General features: G+C 43.9%; 1 protein-coding gene across 1 annotated transcript in view; it reads left to right on the forward strand.

The window, feature by feature from the left end:
* The window catches only part of ONECUT1 (one cut homeobox 1), a 32,869-nt gene extending 12,592 nt beyond the window's left edge, over positions 1-20,277 (forward strand). Inside the window, exon 2 of the mRNA XM_032624160.1 lies at positions 19,875-20,277. Coding sequence (XP_032480051.1) covers positions 19,875-20,167 — 293 coding nt within the window. The 3' untranslated portion in view covers positions 20,168-20,277. The remainder of the gene's footprint in view (positions 1-19,874) is intronic.
* The last annotated feature ends 1,460 nt before the right edge of the window (positions 20,278-21,737 follow it).

Here is a 21,737-nt window from a genome sequence, read left to right on the forward strand (position 1 = left end):
CGAATTATTGTATAGCTGGAAGCTTGTTTCTTCCCCAGCACAGCTGAGTGAAACGATGCCTTCCCATCAGTAACAAAAGCTTTCTCCAAGGCTGTAGTTTTTTGTAGTGGGGAGGGGTGGACGGAGAGTTTCATATACCTCAAATCAGGTTGGTGGCAGAGAGGTGGCAAGAAAATATATGCTGATTAAAAAGCCTCCCAGGTGATTCTACTATAACTCCAAGTTGATAATTAGAATATTGATATTGAACACTACTATGTATAAAATAAACAACAAGGACCTACTGTATAGCACAGAGAACTATATTCAATATATTGTAATAACCTATAATAGAAAAGAATCTGAAAAACAATATATATATATATATATATATATGTATAACTGAATCACTTTGCTGTACACCAGGAACTAACACAACATTGTAAATCAACTATATTTCTATTAAAAAAAGAATATTGATATTGAGAATTTAAGAGCAAATGACTTATATTTTTGCCCCTTTGTTATTTATTTTACCCTTTTTCTGGAATAACCTATAGTTCCATAGCTTTACGTTTATTTTTTAATGATATATAATATATATATTATATCATTATATAATATTTTACTTCTTTTATCTCTTTTGATGTTAAAAGTTCACTCAAAAATTCAATATTCCTAATTACTTAGCCATAAAAAGAAACGAAATTGAGTTATTTGTAGTGAGGTGGACGGACCTAGAGTCTGTCATACAGAGTGAAGTAAGTCAGAAAGAGCAAAACAAATACTGTATGTTAACACATATATATAGAATCTAAAAAAAAAAAAAAATGGTTCTGAAGAACCTAGGGGCAGGACAGGAATAAAGATGCAGATGTAGAGAATGGACTTGAGGACACGGGGAGGGGGAAGGGTAAGCTGTGACAAAGTGAGACAGTGGCATGGACATATATACACTACCAAATGTAAAATAGATAGCTAGTGGGAAGCAGCCGCATAGCACAGGGAGATCAGCTCAGTGCTTTGTGACCACCCAGAGGGGTGGGATAGGGAGGGTGAGAGGGAGACGCAAGAGGGAGGAGATATGGGGATATATGTATACGTGTAGCTGATTCACCTAGTTATACAGCAGAAACTAACACACCATTGTAAAGCAATTATACTCCAATGAAGATGTTAAAAAAATTCAATATTCCTATAAGAATGATTGTATCCATACTCTCTTCCATCTGAAAAACTCTTATTGTTCTCTGGGTCCTTACTACTCAGTGTGGTCCCCAGACCAGCAGCAGAACATAAGGAAATGCAGACTCTCAGGTTCCACCCCAGACCTACTGAATCTGAACCTGCACCTTGACAAGATCCGTAGGAAATTCATGTGCCCATTCAAGTCACTGAGGGTCATATTACATCATTCAGAAGGTCCATTTTCCTTCATTTGCCCTCAGGCTGATGGAGTACCTCCTATTTGAAGGGCGCTGGGCTAAGTACTGGGGCTCAAAAGAGGCACAACGTGCGGTATCCTGGAGGAGCTCACGGGAGGATGTGTGTGGGGAAACAAATACTTACAATGTCCTTGATGAGTGCTGGGATAGGCAGGAAAACAGTTATGTGGGAGCAGGGAGGAACCTGGAAAGAAGACTGAAAAGAGAGTACATAGGATCTTGTATGCCTGTGCCAGCCAAGGGACTTGGGTCTGTGACAGCAGGAGCTGAAGAAAGTTGTGACCTCTAGTAGAGTGAAGTTGTCAGGCTTGTGCTTTTGAAAGGTAGCATTGTGTGAGCCGATAGGAGAAGTAGCAGCAGCAGGGGACTAGCTAGGAGGGTGGCAATAGATGATGAGGGTCGGATTGCCTGCCATTGTCAGCAGAGATGGAGAGAATATATATTCTTTTTCAGATTCTTTTCCATTATAGGTTACTACAAGACACTGAATATAGATCCCCATGCCATACAACAGTTCCTTGCTGTTCATCTATCTTATATTTTGTAGTGTGTATCTGTTAATCCCAAACTCCTAATTTATCTCCCCCTCCCACCCCATTATCCCCTTTGGTAGTCACGAATTTGTTTGCCATGTCTGTGAGTTTATTTCTGTTTTGTAAATAAGTTTATTTGTATCATGTTTTAGATTCCACATATAAGCGATATCACATGATATTGTCTTTCTCTGTCTAACTTACTTCACTTAATATGATAATCTCTAGGTCCATCCATGTCACTGCAAATAGCATTATTTCATTCTTCTTTATGGCTGAGTAATATTCCATTGTATATCTACACCACATTTTTTTTTTTTTTTTTTTTTTTTGTGGTACGCGGGACTCTCGCTGTTGCGGCCTCTCCCGTTGCGGAGCACAGGCTCTGGACATGCAGGCTCGGTGGCCATGGCTCACGGGTCCTGCCGCTGCGCTGCATGTGGGATCCTCCCGGACTGGGGCACGAACCCGCGTCCCCTGCATTGGCAGGCGGACTCCCAACCACTGCGCCACCAGGGAAGCCCCTGCACCACATTTTCTTTATCCATTCATCTGTCAATGGACATTTAGGTTGCTTCCATGTCTTGGCTATTGTAAATAGTGCTGCAATTAACATAGGGGTGCATATATCTTTTCAAATTAGAGTTTTCCCCAGATATATGCCTAGGAGTGGATTGCAGGATTATATGATAACTTTTTTTTTAGTTTTTTAAGGAACCTCCATCTGTTCTCCATAGTGGCTGCACCAATTTACATTCCCACCGACAGTGCAAGAAATTTCCTTTTCTCCACACCCTCTCCAGCGTTTATTATTTGTAGACTTTTTAATGATGGTCCAGTGTCTTTTAAAAATAACTTCTTTGTAAAATTATTACTACTAATCAAGAAAAAAGGTGACAAGGATCACCCATAACACCCCCAAACAGAGATAACCCCCTTTTTGTGAATATCTTTCCAATCTCTTCTCAATGAGATGATCCATACATACTATATTATAACTTTTTAAATTAAAAATCCCATGTTATTAAATTTATGATAGAATATTTGAAAATACATAAAAGAAAACTGGAGACAATAAAACCCCCTGGTAATTCCACCATTCCTGACCCCCCCCAAATACCTCACCAGTAGCACTTATTCATTTAGCAGATATGTATAGATAGGGTATTTACAGTTTGCAAGACAGCAAAGAGGTCAAAGCCCTCCCTCTGCTCCTGGAGCGCTCTGGATCAAAAAGCTTTCTGCACATTTTATGTTTTACAACTATGCTATAATTTAACCAATCCCCTATTTTTGGATGCTTAGGTTGGTCCATAAATTGATTGGGCAAACATAAATTTTATGACTATATAATATTTCAGAAGCATCATAATTTACATAACCTCTCCAACAACCTTTCATTGGACATTTCAATGATTTCAACTTTTTGGTTTTGTTTTGTTTTTGCTATTATCAGTCAATGGCACAGCAGTCAGCAACATACGCAGAACTTTTCTGAATATTTGTTTTCCTCTTTCAAAAATAATTTTTCTCTCATAACTTTGGAAAATATGAAACACTATAAACATACGACAGGATCAAATCATCCATAATCCCATAACCCAGAGTTGATACCTGTTTATGTGTTGGTTTGTTTCCTTCTAGCTTTTTTAAATTACCTAAATAAGATACAATTTTAATTTTTCACAAAATTGAGCTCATAAAGAATTTACAGTCAAACTTATCTCAGTGTCATTAAATATTATTCAAAAGCATGATTTAAGAACATTTTATTTGGAAGTTTTTTTCAAATTTTTCAAAAGGTGCAAAAATAAAATAAGAACATAAACCATTTACCCACCAGTTGACCAGTTGTTAACATTTTGACCCATTTGCTTTATCATCTGTGCACACATGCATGCTCTCTCTCTCTCTCTCTCTCTCTCTCAATCTCTCTTTCTCTCTCACTCTCAAATGCACAGAGTTTTTTTTCATGAACTGTTTCAGAGTACGTTACATACATCATGGCCCCTCACCCCTACATACTTTAGAATGTATTTCCACGAGTATGAACCTTCCCTTCTGTAGCCACAGTTCACTTTTGTCCGTTGACCCAGTAATGTCCTTCACAGCATTGTTCTCCAGGAGAGGATCCAGTCTGGGATTAAGTTTCATATCTCTTCTTTTCTTTAACCTTAAACATTTCCACAGCCTTTTTTAACCTTTTATAACATCGAAATGTTTGAAGAATATAGTCCCCACTTTAAAAAAAAAAGATATTTCTCATTTTATGTTTATCTGATGTTTCCTCGTGATTAGATTGAGGCGGTGCTTTCTTGCCCAGAAAGCTGCATGGGTGAGGTGTGTCCTTCTCTGGGGATCACATCTGGAGGCCCATGAAGTCTGTCTGTCTCCCACTTAACTGGAGAGTTAATTCTGATCACTTGGTCGAAGTGTTGCCTAATTTCTCCACTGTATAATCACATATTTTTTTCTCTTTCTCTCTTACAGCTAATAAGCAGTCTGTGGGGAGATACTTTAAGATTATGCAGATATCCTACTCTTCATCAGAATTCCCCACAGATTTAGCATCTATTGATTCTTGCCTGACCTGTTTATCACGACGGCTTTAAAATGATTTTCCATCTCCGGCATTCCTGCCTTGTTTGACAGTCAGCTCTCAGCTTTCTTCTGTGAGCAAGAGCCCCTTCTCTCTCATTTACTTATCCATTTGTTATTGGATAAGATTCACACATTCCTTTTTTCCCAATGGTTTCTAATTCAATTCTGTACTTACCTATTTTGGTGCTCAAGCTGTCTCACATTGGACAGTGGGAGCCCCTTTAATCTGGCTCCTCTGTTCTTGTGACTTGTTTCCATCGTTCTTTTCCTCCTCCTTCTCCTCCATTTTTTTTTTTTCTTTTACTTTCTGGCATCATAATAAGATGTTCCAAGCTTATCTGTTACCTACCCTGTCCCAGCCCTAGAATCTGCCCTTTCCTTGATGAGCCCTGGTTTTTTCTGGTGGGGAATGGTATGAGAGACTAAGAAGGCCTGGTCACTAGGTGTGCTCATGGCTAGTAGCATGACTTTGTTTTTTGGCCTCCTCAGAAAAATCCAGGAAAAATATGCATGTATATTTACACACACACACACACACACACACACCACAAATATACATATGCACTCATACATATATAATATACATGTGCACATAAACATGCTTACATACATATTTTTAAAATCATGAGTTCGCACAAGTACCTCCACATCTAATTGCAATATATCCCCGTAGGATTTCTTCTTGCCTACCCTCATTCCATAATTGTGTGTCCCTTCCTCTACAGTGAGAACCCTGGCACTCAATAACATATCCACCCCCCAGCACACACACACACTTACTCATTTGCTCAATCCTAAAATACATCTAAAATAATTTCAAAATTGCTTCAGCCATACCTGTAAAATAAACAAACCTGCTAGAAAATTTTTCTGTAACATTCATTTTCAATTCTTCCCCCATTCATATGCCCCAACATCACTTGGGAACTTGCTAGAAATCCTGCTGATTCAGAAACTCAGGGGAAGAGCCCAGTAATCTGTCTTCTCACAGGCTCTCTAAATGATTCTAAAGCATACTAAAGTTTGAGAAGCACAGCCTGAAATATGCAGAACAGGTTTGTGATATGTGTGTGTGTGTGTGTGTGTGTGTGTGTGCCTTTGTGCCGACATGTTATTATGTAAAATAATACTTTAAAAGATCCTAAATGTAGCAACCATAAAACAGGTGCAGTGCAGACTAATCACAGTCCTTTTGTCAGCATGCGTGTGGAGGTGTGACGTAAAAGAAGATAAGCCCCCAGTTATTTGTTTCTGTTCCGTTGCCAGCCTGGTGGATAATCAGGAGGAAGAGGGAGGCATGGGTGTGAAGTACCCTCATTTGCCAGAGGGGGTGCTCTCCAGCTCCACAGCAGCCGCCCCTCTGCCCCTTGGCATTAGGAAGTTCTATCAGTTAATGACAGAATCTCCTCCAACTTTATTCTAAATTACCTGGGAAACTTGTTTAAAATGTGTGTTTCTGAATCCCATTCTCTCAGAGAATCTAATTCAGTAGGGATAAGATAGGGTTCTGCAATATACATTTTGAACAAGCCTCCCCGTCATGCTCCCAGGTGATGTTGATGTATTTGACCCACGCCTTACAATTTCTGGTCTGGACTCTAGACCCTGTTTACTCAGAGTGCCATCCTGGACCAGCAACTGAGCAGTGAGCAACTGGGAGCTTGTTAAATGTGCAGAATCTCAGGCTCTGCCCAAACCTGCTGGATCAGAATCTTCATCTTAACAAAATGTCCAAATGACTCAAGTTTGTACACTCAAGTTTGAGAAGCACTGATTTAGAATAGTGGTTCTCAGCCTAGCCTATGTGTTAGAATCACCTGGGGACTTTAAAAGGACTGTGTCTCAGATGTCTCCCCATGTTCTCTGGGGCCACATCTGACTTATTTATCCAACAAGGATGCTGAGTATGCCAAAGAAATAATCCATGGTCTACTCTTACAGAACTCACGGATTCCTAGTGAGAGAGATGGGTAGGTAATAGCTAGTTATCTGGGGAGCACTATGGGCACAGGAGACCACAATTCACCCCAGATGAGAGAGGGGATGGAGAAGCCTTAATAGAAAATGAAATGCTTGAGCTGGGCCTTGATTACATAGGGACAAGAAAGAGAAGGAAGGACATTCTGGGTGAGGGAACAGCTTGAGCAAAGGAGTAGAGGTGTGAACATTCATAATGTATTTAGGACTGACTTCTGAACAGTGTGGCTCAGTGTGGATGGTGGGTGAGCAGTTGTGGGAAGTGAAGTGGAAAAGGTGATTGGGGTCAGAGGGTCGAGGTCCTTGACTATCTTAATGGAGCGGCCAAGAAGGGCTTTCCTGTCAAGCTTACTAGAGACCCTTGTGAAGCCAATTGTATACTACATGTGTCATTGGGAGAACAGCATTTACAATTGACTCTACAGATGACTTTCCAGAAATGCAAACAAGGAAAACCACTAATTTGAAATTAACTATGAAAAACGTCTGATGACTTGGCGAAAAGTCAAAATTGTAGGTTATTTTTTAAGGAGTTCCATTTTATAACTTCCAATTGCTGTGAATATTATAAAGTGTTATATATGGCTATTAATTAAAGAAATGGGATCAATAAGCTAAGACTTACAATTCACAATAGGCCTGCATGAGACAATAATGCATAATAAGCATGTAATTCATCAGGTCTGCCATTTGTTTTGACTGTTTTGCAGAATCAACATCATAACTAGGGCATCGATATCACATATTTCCAATTATTATTATTATAGCCCAAACTATTGAGGGGCTCTTTAAGATGAAGGAGACTGATGTGATAAACCCCAATGGATCAGGCATTAACAGAAGTTTAGGAATTTAAAAATCAGAATTCCTGAGCCAACCTTTCATTAAAGAGCCACATTACCTCTTGTTACTGACTGAAGGAGCAGGTGCGAGACAGCAGCTTTTCTTCCCACCGGTTCTTCTGAAGCTGCAATGCAGGGAAGGAGCTTCGAGGAGGGAAGGGTCTGGTGGTCATGTCTCTTCTGGTGAGTCTCAAAAAGCTTGGGCCTGTGCCCAGGAAAATGTGTGCATGTGACAGTGAATGGCCAGCAAGAGGATGGATGCAAGTATCACAGGGGTATGAAAATGCATTCATTTAACAGGATTCTCAGTTCACCTTTCTGTTTCATGTTCAGCCTGTACCACAGGGAACACTGAAAAAATGAGAGAAGACAAAGCAGAACTAAGATAGTCTAGAATCACACAAAAAGAGCTGTTTCAGGAGCCATGGAAAGTGAAAGCTGTTGTGATTCTCTGATGTCCTCCCAGTCTGTGCCTGAGGTATACCTGAGCCCCAGCTCCTCCACACCATCACCACCTCCACACCATCACCTCCTCCACACCATCACCTCCACACCATCACCACCACCACACCATCGCCTCCTCCACACCATCACCTCCACACCATCACCACCACCACACCATCGTCTCCTCCACACCATCACCTCCACACCATCACCACCACCACACCATCGCCTCCTCCACACCATCACCTCTACACCATCACCACCTCCACACCATCACCTCCACATCATCACCACCACCACACCATCGCCTCCTCAACACCATCACCTCCACACCATCACCTCCACACCATCACCACCACCATACCATCACCTCCTCCACACCATCACCTCTACACCATCACCACCTCCACACCATCACCTCCACACCATCACCACCACCACACCATTGCCTCCTCCACACCATCACCTCTACACCATCACCACCTCCACACCATCACCTCCACACCATCACCACCACCACACCATCACCTCCTCCACACCATCACCTCCACACCATCACCACCACCACACCATCGCCTCCTCAACACCATCACCTCCACACCATCACCACCACCACATCATCACCTCCTCCACACCATCACCTCCACACCATCACCACCACCACACCATCACCTCCTCCACACCATCACTTCCACACCATCACCACCTCCACACCGTCGCCTCCTCCACACCATCACCACCACCACACCATCGCCTCCTCCACACCATCGCCTTCTCCACGCCATCACCTCCACACTGTCACTGGACCCTGCCCTGGCACTTTTCTCAGATCCACCATTTACTATTAGGGTGACCTTGGGCCAATCCCTTAACCTCTGAGCCTCAGGCTGTGCATTTGTAAACAAACGTAAACTTTTTTTTTTAACCACCACCACGATTTTATTCTTAAATAAATGCTCAGTCTAAAGCCAGGTTAGGCAGACAGGTGGGTGGAGATCAGAAGAAGTGCAGATCGTGGGCACCTGTGAGCAGTGGGGCTGCCCAGGGAAGCAGCCTACAGCTGTAATAGCACCTGCTTCCCACAATTGTTGAGTGACATCATAAGGTGATACATGTGTGTGGCTTAGCACAGGGGAAGCAGCTGTACATTTCAGCTGATCCTCTTCCATGCCCCCCAGGCCCAGGCAGCCTCTGCCCTCCTTTGATCATAAAGTCCAGTAGCCCTGCCTCTTGGGCTACAGCTGTGGAGCTGTCCCTAGAGAAGAGAGATTGATGGAGATATGTTATATGCTGTCTCCAGAAGGACTCCAGGCAGCAGATGGGAGGGAAGGCAGGTCTCTGTCCTGGACAGCTCAGTTACAGAAGCAAACAGGGTGGGGTTGTGAGAGGTTCGGGCGACTCTTCCAGCCTGTATGTGATGCAGCAGACCTCTCTTGGCTTTAGCCAAGTTTTTAGTTTTCTTTTGCTTCCTCTCAGAGCCGATATCCACACAGAGACAGCGTCTAGTGCTCCTCTGTCCCGCTACTGAAACTAGACTCACTCTGGTCCCCCTCCCAGGCCAGCGTGGGTCTTCCGTGCCCTTCCCGGCCTGAGTTCCCTTCATGCAGCCCGATTTCCTGGATGGGCCAACTGCCATCCTTTCAGCCAGAGCCTTCTGGCTGACAACAGGCCTGCCGCCTGGCCGGCTACCTGCTCCTACCCCATGCACTGTGGCTCTGGGTTCCCGGGCTCCCCTCACCAGCTACTCCTGCCCGTGTAACCATCCTGGGGAAAGTTTTCACGATGTGTCCACCATGCTGACATCTGCCTCCAGGGCACAGTGGAGTTGGAGGTCACCCAATGAGCCAGCTGCGTGCCCATAGGCGAGTCTCCTGACCTCTTTGACATTGTTTCTTCGCCTACAGAAAAAGACATAATACCCATTTCTACCTCACCTGAGTTTTGTGGGGATCACGTGGGAAGGTTTAATGGAGGTGATTTAAGTACCATAAAGCAAGGTACAGGGGTGAGTTATAGTGATCGTTCTTGACTAAGAACATCTGCTCTTTGCATGTTTTTCTTAGGTCTTTCACACTCATGCCCAGATGAGTTTCCACAGGTGCTTGAGCTACCCACAAAGTCACAGATACCAGAAAAGCTAGCTTGTGTCCAGCAGGTTGTATCGGCCCCACCTCCCTCTCCTGGGCATCACTGTTTCCAGATAGTCTGTGCAGGAGTTCCCTTCCCATGTAAAGGCTGCCCGTGGCCATATCAGTTAGAACTCACTGGAGTAGCTTTTCAAATTGTACTTTATACTGTGTTCTCCAAATTTGCTGCTTAAGAGCTGACAAAACAACTGGGGGCCTGGCTTATAAAAATATGCACAGGACAGCACAGTAACTCAAGGCAAAGCAGATAACACTATGACCCAGCACTCCTGGAGTCTGAGCTCTAATCCTGAAGCTGTGGCAGCCCACCCACTGGCTCTGTGATCTCCACAGGATGGGTGCTGGCCTGTAAAATGGGCTTGGGAACCTGCCACGTTCACTTTCATGGTTCCTCCATTCTTGTTTTACTGAAATCTGTTTTATTTGCATGCTTGTTCCTCCACGAACATGTATTGTCTTGTAGAGTTTACTCTGAAAAGCAGTTTCAGCTGTCAAGAGACAGTGTTTGGGGGCTCAGTAGACATGAACAGCAACCCCCCTTGTCCCTGCCCCAGTCCAGAAGAGGTTTCCTCTCGGTGGGAAGTGAGAGCAGAGGGCTCACCCTGTATGCACGCCCAGCTACTTCTTTCTTAAATAGTTTTACTAAGAAGTAATTTACATACCATACAATTTACCCATTTAAAGAGTATAAGTCAGTGGTTTTTAATATACTCACAGAGCTGTGCAACCGTCACCACAATCAATTTTAGAACCTTTTTATCACCTCCCCCAAAAGAAACCCCATACCCATTAGCAGTCCCACCCATTTCCCCCCACTACATACTCAGCCACAGGCAACCACCAACTTCCTTCTGTCCCTATGGATTTGCCTATTCTGGCGCCGCTGCTTTTTTATCCTTTTTCTCTGTCCCCGAAGCCCCAAGCTCCCCAGAGCAGGGTGTGCAGGAATGTTACTACCAAGTCGGTCAGGAATCTGGGTAGAATTTCAGAGTGTGCTTTTTGCCTTCCCAGTGCACCCTACCTTCCCTGGAGGCACTGGAGCAGCAAAGGAGCTGAGGGCCCTAGCAGCTGCCTGGACCCGCCTCCTCCAAATCCAGGCCGGACCTCCCCTGAGTGACTTGGGACATCGCAGGCTTACCTGTTCAAGAGCCCTTGGCCCTGCAGGTTGCAGTTTTCAGCACTGGCACCGGCCTTCAGGGGGAAGACACTGTGTCGCTAGCAGACCCCTTGAGATGACAGGGCAGTTTCACCATGCCCTGGAATCCCAGCCCTTTCCCTTACTGCTCCCTGGCCCACCTCGCCTCAATCACATGAGGACAGCAGACCCTGGAGCAGTTGTATGGAGGAAGTACACGGCCATAGTGCAAGGACTCTCAGGGTAGAAGCCACATGTGATTGGGGAAGCTGCAGGCATACAGTCTCCTTCCTCAGTCCCTCAGAGTCAGACCACCAAATAAATGTGATTTGAATCACCCAGGCCTGGCTCTGTCTCAGCCCCGCCCGCGCAGGCCTTTCATCCTGCCTCTCTAGGGTTCACCATCCAGACCCTGAGGCCCAACTGTCCTCTCCTCAGGTTAAATTCCCAAATTTCCTATTAGATTCGATGCCTCACAGAGCTGTTGCTAAAATTAAATAATGTCTCTACAGTGACAGACCCATGGCTTACCATTCATCTGGCTGCATCCCCAGCTTATTCTAGCAGGTACTGTGGCTCCCCGGTCACTTGTCTGTGCATCCACCACACACACACATTTCTCCATATTCCTCTTCAGTATAACTAAGATCAGTGAAAATTTTCTAAAGGACCTTTACAAATTGTGATTACAGTTTATGAAGTTCAATTTTCGGGTCTTACCTGGTAGTATTGTTTACTAAGCACACAGGTCTTGTTCCCTTTCCTACCTCACCTGCAAGTGTTCCGCCCCAAAAGTCTTCTCTCCCCACTGCCTGCCAGGAGGGAGAAGGAGGTGTTGGCACAGGGATGGCCTTACAAAAGGGGGGAGGGGGCCCGGGAGGGGCCAGCTAGAGTGAACCGTTCAACGCTCACACTTCTCCGAGTGCCCATTTATGACATAGAAATCTGAACTGTACATCTTCCCTCTGGAGTCATGTTGACTTTACATACGTCAAGTCATAGAGCTGCACCTAGAAGGGGTTGTAAGTTATTTAGTCAAGTCCCTTCATTATACAGTTAAGGAAGCTGGACCCAGCCTGGTTAAGGGGTTTAACCCAGCCATTCAACTAATTAATGACAGAGCCAGAACCCTAAACTTTTGACAACTAGAGCAGTGTTTTTACAGAACCTTCCTCCCTCATAGACTGGGAATATAACGTACACCCTCATTCTACCTGGACCCTTGGCGTTCCTTCCATAAGGGCACGTTGAAACATATACTACCGCCCCGAAGAAGACAGCCTCTTCTAATCCACAATTCCATCCTATGTGAAGCAGCCAACTCTGGGACAAATATGCCAAGAACCTCAGGAAGCAAGTTAAGCAAATTTTCCTACATTTTTAATGAAAAAGTAGAAACTAGTAAAAATATAGAGTACCTATTGTTTAATGGCTCAGAGTCCTAGGAGGGCAAATGCATAACTGTTCGCAGGGTCTGTGGTAGTTGCTGTTGTTATTGTTTTAATCTCTAAAGCTTATGAGGTCGAAGCAACTGTGAGGAATGTGAGTTTGTGTTTGATCGCCTTCATTCAGGTGAATGTGGATCCGGATTATTTGCAGGACTGGCTGGTGTCCCCGCAGAGCCATTACCTGCTCTTTTTGAGAAGCCGTAAGGATGGAGAAGGTGAAATGGAATAGTCAACATAGTGGCTATATATTCTAAAAGACAGAGTAAGGTTACCTTGGAAATTTTTTAACTGAGATAATGTTAGACTTTGGAAACCAGGAAAGACACTACAGGGGTGTATTCATTGACTCACAGGGCTTTCAAGCCTGCCGGGGCCTTAGAATACTGCCTGCTCATTGAAAGGATGCAGAAAAACAGATCAAGTCATGTGTCCAAGTTTATATCACAGGCTAGAGACAGAGCAAAGACCTGAGCCTGCTGTGTAAATTCAATGTTTATACTTGCATCTTGACCAAAGAAAAAAGGAAGGATCTGAATATTAATTTGCAAACATCTAGAACACTTCTTAAGCGTTTATAGTTTTAACAATCACTTCAGCATAGCTTATCTTATTTAACGCTTATTATAATCCTGTGAGGAAAGAAGGCCATTGTCCTCTGTTTTGCAGCTGGGTAAACTAAGGCTCCAGAAGGCGATGGACTTGCCCAAGATCACACATCTATCAGTGGCCACAGAGCTGGGCCTTGAGCTTGTGTCCTGTGAGCCCAGGTTCATCTAAGAAGTTGTATTGTAAGTCCGTCTGGCTTTATAAATGTCTCCCAGGCCCACATGTCTGTGCCTACTTATTTTTTTTAATTTGGTACAACAGATCTTTTTTTTGGTAACTGTTATTGAACTATAGTTGATGTACAACGTTGTGTTGTTTTCAGGTGTAGAGCAATGTGCCTGCTTGTTCCCAGAAAAATTCTTGGCAGACTTTTGCATAGTTCAATCAGCAGTTTAGATGTTGTAATGTCCTTTGTGACGTTAAATCAGGAAAATGAATATAAGTTGATATACAAATGCTTGGCTGACAGCCGATTCTAGGATGTTACTGTATATCATGTTTTATAAAGTGTATTCTAAGACAGGGCTTCTTAAACAGTGAAGGAGTAGTTGTTTGTTTCCAATTTCCATCTGTTCTGGACCAATAGTTTTGATAATACAATAAAAAATGTATCAGTAAAACAATAATCACAGAATGTTGGAGCAATGTCAAGCTGCCACAAAACTTTCTAATTGCTTATTCTCAATTTTCTGATCTTGCTGCAGGTCAGTAACAGTTTACAGACCAACATAGGTCTGGCAACCACATTTTGAGAGACACTGTTCTAAGCAACACCATTCCTGAGAGAAATTCCCTGAATAAAGAGTTGCTTAATCAAATAAGTTTGGGAGACCCCATACACTAGAAAGTATCAGTGCACATTAGCATATTAAAGGCTCTGAGAAGTCCTGCATTAAAGAAGCTTGCTTAATCATTAATTAACTCAGCATTTCCCAAACTGCCTAAACTCGAAACTCAATATTCATGGAATGCCTTTCAACATCCTGCAGAATTCATATTTCTTGAAATACCCTTGGCTCTGTCCTGCCAACTATGGGCAAAGCATAGGCCCCAGTCATGCCTGAGATGAAAGCTTGTCCTTTGCCCACAGCCTCATGCATTGCTTTTTTTAAAAAAAATTTCTTTATAATCTTTTATTCTTGTGGTGCACAAAATCATTCTCTGCCTTTTACCATCTTCCACGTCTGCTTCTGTCTCCCATATAGTACTGACTGTAGGTGACCTCATTCCCAGAGAAGATCAAAGTCACCTGAGACAGCCCCACTACACTTTGCCACTGCATCCTGCAAACATATCTGCTTGCCCACCTTCATGGAGGTGACTCATGACGGGTCTTCTTCCTCTTCAGTACTACCTTACACGTGCAACAGGAATCCTCTTCCCTTTAATCCAGTTCTATAATAACTATTCTATCTTTAATGAAAACTGTACACCCACACAAAAAAGTATAACTTACCCATAAAACACATGCAATGCTCTTCCCTAAGCAGTAGTTCCTGTTGTCAGACTTTGCTCCCACTCTCTCTCTCTCTCTCCACTGCACACTTGTGTGGACCAGTTGCTGATTTCCTACCTTATAATGGGTAATCTCTACCTTGAAATGAATTCCATGGGAATGCCAAAGCATTGCTCTCATTTATATTCTCTTAACAGGTCTCACAACTATAATTCTGTACAAGCTTCTAGAAGCATGATTTTATTTCTGTGGGTTGCTTCTCCTGGGCACCTTGTTGAGGTTACCCACTGACTGTCAACAAGCTTTAGTCCACTCTCCATTCTACAGATATCTCTGCTTCCTTCCTTCCAGAAGCCACTCCAGCTTCTGCACAAAGTTCTTTCCAGGTAAAACCACACACATTTAATCACAGACACCCCATCCAGCACCCATATGGGTACTGAACTCCCCTTATAGCCAGGCACTATGCCAGCCTGCCCTGGAGAGACATTATGAGTCTGCCAGCCTCCTTGCTCCAGGAGAATCCCACTTTCCAGGTTCTAACATTGAGAGCTCGGGTTAGGAACTTCCAAACTGCATTTCCACAACATTAGTATTATATGAGACACTGATAGACAGTCTCTACCAAACAAGGTTCTGGAATTAAATAAATTTGTGAAACAAAATTATATTTGTTAAACACATATTACACTTTTTTCTTTTTTTTTTTTTTGCAATACGCGGGCCTCTCACTGCTGTGGCCTCTCCCGTTGCGGAGCACGGGCTCCGGACGCGCAGGCTCAGCGGCCATGGCTCACGGGCCCAGCCACTCCGCGGCATGTGGGATCTTCCCGGACCGGGGCACGAACCCGCGTACCCTGCATCGGCAGGCGGACTATCAACCACTGCGCCACCAGGGAAGCCCACGTATTACTCATTTTGAGGAAGAGGCTATATAGTAGGTTTTTCTAAATGTACTTGGCCTGCAAACCATCTTTTCAAGTAACTCCTATTTGAGGCAATATCATGCCTCTGATGCCATTTGGGAAAGGGTGGCTCTGGAGTAGCTTCAGCCCACTCAGTCCTGCCAAATGCTAAGGACCACATTGAAGTCATTCAGATACCCTAGTTATGTAGAAAATAGATATCTCTTTGTGATTTCCCTTAGTTCTGCCTTTTTTTTAAGATTTATTTTGATGTGGACCATTTTTAAAGTCCTTGTTGAATTTGTTACAATATTGCTTCTGTTTTATGTTTTGGCTTTTTGGCTGTGAGGCATATGGGATCGTAGCCCCCCGATCAGGGATCGAACCTTCGCCCCTTGCATTGGAAAGCCAAGTCTTAACCACTGGACCACCAGGGAAGTCCCTGTTCTGCCTTTTGAATGATAAATAAGTTGAGTCTGCACCCGATGCTCAGTTATTTATTTTTCCATAGGTATGTGTTCTGTGCAATTTTCCATCTAGGTCCCTAATGACTTCCCAGTCTGTATTCCTAACCCAGATCTCTTCCCTGAGCTCCAGGCCCCATATATCCTGCCGTCTGCTAGACAACCACCTACTGGAGATCTTTAATAGGATGTCCAACACGCATTTCAAATGGATTTGTCCCACATGGAAGTGATTACTGCTCTCATAAAACTCATTTCTCCATCTGCATTCCCTAATGGCCTTATTACTACCATCCAATCAGAAACCTGGGAGATGTTCCGAACTCCAGCCTCCCAGCCAGGTTGTTATTACTGATTCCTCTTGATTCTACCTTCCAAGAAGCTCTTAAATTTGCTTCCTATTTTCCATCTTCAACTGCCATTGTCTATCTTGGGGTCCTCGTTACACTGATTTTCTAATTGGCTTCTGTCTTAGGTCAGGTTTTCTGAGAAACAGACTCTGAGACTTGCATGCAGGAAGGGTATTGAAGAGGGCTATGGAGATTAACCCCTGTAGGGGGAGTGGAGGAAGTAAGACCAGGCAGATGGATTTGAACTTTGATGTAGCTGCAAAAATAGCCTCAACCAATCCTACAGGGTGCTCTGGAAATAGATAACCCTTCAGAGTTGTCCCTACTTGATGCAAGGGTTTGGGGTGGGGGAGCCTTAAACCAACACATCCCTACTTTCTTCAGCCTCCACCATCCATACTCCCATCCCCTACTCCCCCCATCCCCCACTGGGTGTGGCTAGTCCCCCAACTGCACCCCAGGGTGGCATAACCTTTGGCCAAGGGCAATTCCCAGTATGGACCTCAGCTGAGAGCCACCAGCCTCTTCCAGCAGGTACAAGAATGAGTGAGTGCCTTAGTCCTGAAGGGGGTCAGAATGGCATACACAGAGTACTGGTCCTGAATCTTGATGCTTTCCAATTCATCCCCCACACCACCACCAGAGGGGTTTTTCTAAACCCAAATTTAATCACACGACACTCTTACTCAAAACCTTACCTACAAGATAGTTCAAATTTGATCTCTGTCTACCTGTGAAGTATATATGTGCTTGCATGTACTCTTGCCCCACTACCAATCTACTACTACTTATCAGTCCTTCACGAATGCTGTTCCCCCTGCTGGGAATGAGTTTTTCCCACTTTTCTCACTAGCAAACTCCTATTCATCCTTTAGGGCCTAGTGTAAGCACCCCTCTTGTGTGATGCCTTCCTTAATATCCTCAAGCAGAGATAATATCCCGTATACTCTTTTCATGCTTTTGCAGTTATTTGCTTACATAACCACAGACTGACCTCCTTAACAGAAAGGCTTGTGTTATATTCATCTTTGAATGTAAGTGAATGAATCAACCAGCCATGTGTATCAGTATTATATAAAGCTGTGTCTACATGGGCTGACTCAAACTAACTAGGCTTGACTTCAGCCTAGTCAGCTTTTATTTTCAGGGACTTAATCTAGTTGCCCAGTGAAGGCTATGGGTTCCTGGTGGGGAGGGACTGTATTTGGGGACTCTCACCTAGTTTAGTATATATAGCTCAATGCTCTGAGGGAGCTGGGTGTTTAATAAATCTTTCCCATTATGTTGATGCTTTCCATGATGGTGGGCAAAGGGCATAGCCAATGATCTATGGAATGTGTTATAAAAGAAGACCTGACTAGCCTAAAAATCTCTCTTTTATGACTGAGGTCTCCCCTCATGTCCATTCTGAAATTCTTATTCTTATATTTCCTGATATATTGGACCTGTGGTCCCTGGAGTTAGACAAATGCACTCTGGGGCCTGGGCAAGCTGATGCACCTGTAGAAGAGAATTTCTATATCTATTTATGTTATTTTACCCCTTTAAAATTTTCTATATTTTGTGTATGCTTTTTAATTATACTACTGTATAATAATACAGTAGTATAGTAACACATGCATATCATTTATAAAGAAATAATGTAAGGGAATGTAATACTTAAAACATTTTTTACTAAATAGCACATGATTAAAAAAACCTGGAGGGCTTCCCTGGTGGCGCAGTTGTTGAGGGTCCGCCTGCCGATTCAGGGGACGCGGGTTCATGCCCCAGTCCGGGAGGATCCCACATGCCGCAAAGCGGCTGGGCCCGTGGGCCATGGCCACTGGGCCTGCGCGTCTGGAGCCTGTGCTCCGCGGCGGGAGAGGCCGCAGCGATGAGAGGCACGCGTACCGCAAAAAAAAAAAACAAAACCTGGAGACTCCTAGATTGAACTCCAAAGACTGGAGGCTTCTTCAACCTTTACCCCTTAGCTTTTTAGCTGCTCCGATTGCCTAGCTAATTTGTGCTAAAGGGCACCTAAGGCCTTAGGGGATTCCACGATGTGGAGCGGCTGGGAATGAAAGGTAGGGGCAGGCTGAAGAGCAGGGCTACCTGGGGAGAGTACAGAGGCTGTATCTAGCCAGAGCTGGTGAACCATCTAAGGAGGAATTGAGAACCTGGGATACAAAAGGACGGGGTGGGGGTGGGGGGAGGTGGAGCAGGAGAGAGCAGTAGGCAGGGCAGCCAGCTGGAGGCGACATGAAAGAGCGACAGTCCCTACCTCCGCCAGGAAGACGCCCTGCCCTGTTTGCCTTTCGCTGTGGTTGGAGCGCACATCAGAGTGTAGCCAACCAGGTGTGACGGTAGCCACGGCTGCTCCAGAACCCCTACACAGGGGAGCTGCAGGACAGGAAGCTGATTGGAGTTAGGGCGTAGGAGCTAACCGGAGCACTGTTCTTACTTGAGTTGCATGGTTATTTGGGGATGGCTTGCAGGGATCCATTGATGGTGGAGATTGGGGACGGGGAGCGGGAGGGAGTCATTAGCAATTCAGTGCCCCTTTGGCAGGTGGAAGCTAGTGATCTACATTAGGCGAGAAAGAGGAGTACAGCATCTGAGGTGAGGAGACCCTGATCCAGCACCAAACCCTGCGGACGTGAGGACCACATTGAAATGATGCACCAGAATAGCTCTAGCAGCCTAGAGGCAGCTTCATGATACAGGACCAAAAGGCGTGTGTAGGGAATGGGTGAGGGAAGAGGGGGACTCCAAGAGTAAGACTCCCGTGAAGAACAAAAGAGAGGCACACGGAGACCCCAAAGGTGAACGAGGCTAATGTCACAGGTTTGGCCCCAGTGTCGAGGAAGTGGGTTTCACCACAGCTCCCCAAGTCCTGGTTCCACTGAAGGATCAGTGGAAGACTGTTTGATGGGCATAGTAGGACACTCTGTACAGAGTTTTCTCACATACAGTTTCTTAGGAAACACAAAAAATCAGAAAGGGAGCAAATGCAATTCCTTTTTATTTGGTTTTTACACCCTCACGTAAGCTCTTAGTATTTCACTAGCAGCAGACCGTAAATCCTTTGAGGGCTACAACCACGTCTAGGTGATAAAACTTTGCATTTGTAAAGCACTTCAGTTAACATTATCTTTAACATATTATTTCATATATGCTTAGCACACCCAGCAAGGTAGATGTTCTTATATCTACTTTACAGATAGTGATATAAAAATTCGAACAATAAGTTCATTTGTCTAAAACCCAACATTCTGCAGATGAGAAATCGAGGCCCAGGTGTTGGTTAATTGATTTACCACCAACAAAATACAGATACTCATCAAAGCCAGGACCCATGCCCAGGACTCACAGAACTCCACCTTCTTCTCACTCTCCATGCTTTTGGTACACTTCCCTCGCAGCCCACGATGGTGCTAAAGTCAGAGGTCAGCAGACAGAACTTGGCCATGAGGAGTGCCTAACAGATTTTATGGGCTGTGCCTTTCTACTCTCGATTCTCCCAGGCAGTCTCTTCTAACACCCTCTGTGCTTCTTTGCAGCATGCAAAAGGAAAGAGCAAGAACACGGGAAAGATAGAGGCAACACACCCAAAAAGCCCAGGCTGGTCTTCACAGATGTCCAGCGTCGAACTCTACACGCAATATTCAAGGAAAATAAGCGTCCATCCAAAGAATTGCAAATCACCATTTCCCAGCAGCTGGGGTTGGAGCTGAGCACCGTCAGCAACTTCTTCATGAACGCAAGGAGGAGGAGTCTGGACAAGTGGCAGGACGAGGGCAGCTCCAATTCGGGCAACTCATCTTCTTCATCAAGCACTTGTACCAAAGCATGAAGGAATAACCACGAACTGAAACCTCGGTGGAAAAGCTTTAAAAGAAAAAAAAAATTTTTTAAAGACCAGGACCTCAAGATAGCAGGTTTATACTTAGAAATATTTGAAGAAAAAAAAAGTGTTATTTATAGTCCAAAGAAACCAAAGACTTAGCTCACCTGCATTCGGACTTTGTTTGGAGACACACACTTCAGCCAGGTGATGACTTGGCAAGAAAAATTACTAGCGGGAAGACACCACTGGATCTTACAGCTTTAGTCCATGATCATCCTCGCTGTGCTTGGCTGTTTCGTGGTTTGGAGCATAGTGATTTTGAGCCATTGAGTGGACATCTTTAAGATCAGACTTTCTCATCCACTCCGCTGCGCCACGAAGGTGTATGGTGTCTCAGTACTGTGTGTGGGTATGTGCTTGAATATACACACATACACACACACACCACCACCACCTCCACCACCACCACCATCACCACCACCACCACCTCCACCACCACCAGTGGTTAGGGACTTAGGCAGGGCTGGTCTTCAGGAAGGGTTGTGCTGTAGGAGTGCAACCAACATAGTGTGGGGTTGTCTGAGTTCATTGGCTTAGGAGTGTGGTTTTGCTCGTCTAGCCTAGCATTTGAACCTGCGGGCGCGCGACCTAAATGCAGATTCAAACTCAGCAAAGAAATTTGAATGACACCTAAACCAGTGCATTCTCTTTGTTTGTTAAGGACTGTTCAGATATTTTTTAAGAAATGAAACAAGAGTCCATCCATTAAAAAAGAAAATCACCTAGGTACCAAAGAACACAATATTTTAGTGCAGGTATTTTATTGCAATGATTTTAATAACCAAAGCTATTTTTACACAAGATACTATGTAAAGTTATACGTATGAACTGATCTAGCTGTAATACACATACCACGTAGAATCATGACTATTATTTATGACTCTTGAAGCATTTGAAATATTACTTTGCAGAACTGGCAAGAAAGAATGTAGCTTCAGGGAAGCAATATCAGAACAGAGAGGTCAATGCAGTATACATATACATCCAGATGGCACCCTCCCTTTCGGGATCCATAAATGTCACTTAAGTAAACATATAGACATGATTCCATGGTCTGTTCATAGCTGAGGAAACCTAGGGATTCTTCTGAAGTAGGACTGATTTGTAAACTTAGAAAACTAAGTTTAACAGGACAGGTAACTAAATTAGAAAATTCGTTCAAAGTAATGCTCTTTAGTAAAAGGCCACTGAATAAAGGACCCCATACTAGGTTAATTCGACTTAAGTTTGCTTTATGCATTTGACACCAAATACCTGTTTAAAATACTTTACAAACACACAAAATAAGCAGACCAACATTATTATTAAAATGAACTATGCAGTTCATTATATCCTGAAAATATAATCAACTGATTTTATGGCCAACCCCAGACATTTTGTGACTTGGACACCAATAAAAATAGCAAGTGCAACAGAGAAATGGTGGAACTGCATAGAAAAAGCAAGAGTTCTAGTGGAAGACAAGACCTTGGGTTCCATAGGTATTAAGCTATTTATTTCACTAAGCATAGCCTCT

This window comes from Phocoena sinus, chromosome 2, assembly GCF_008692025.1.
Source record: "Phocoena sinus isolate mPhoSin1 chromosome 2, mPhoSin1.pri, whole genome shotgun sequence".
Classification (NCBI taxonomy): domain Eukaryota; kingdom Metazoa; phylum Chordata; class Mammalia; order Artiodactyla; family Phocoenidae; genus Phocoena; species Phocoena sinus.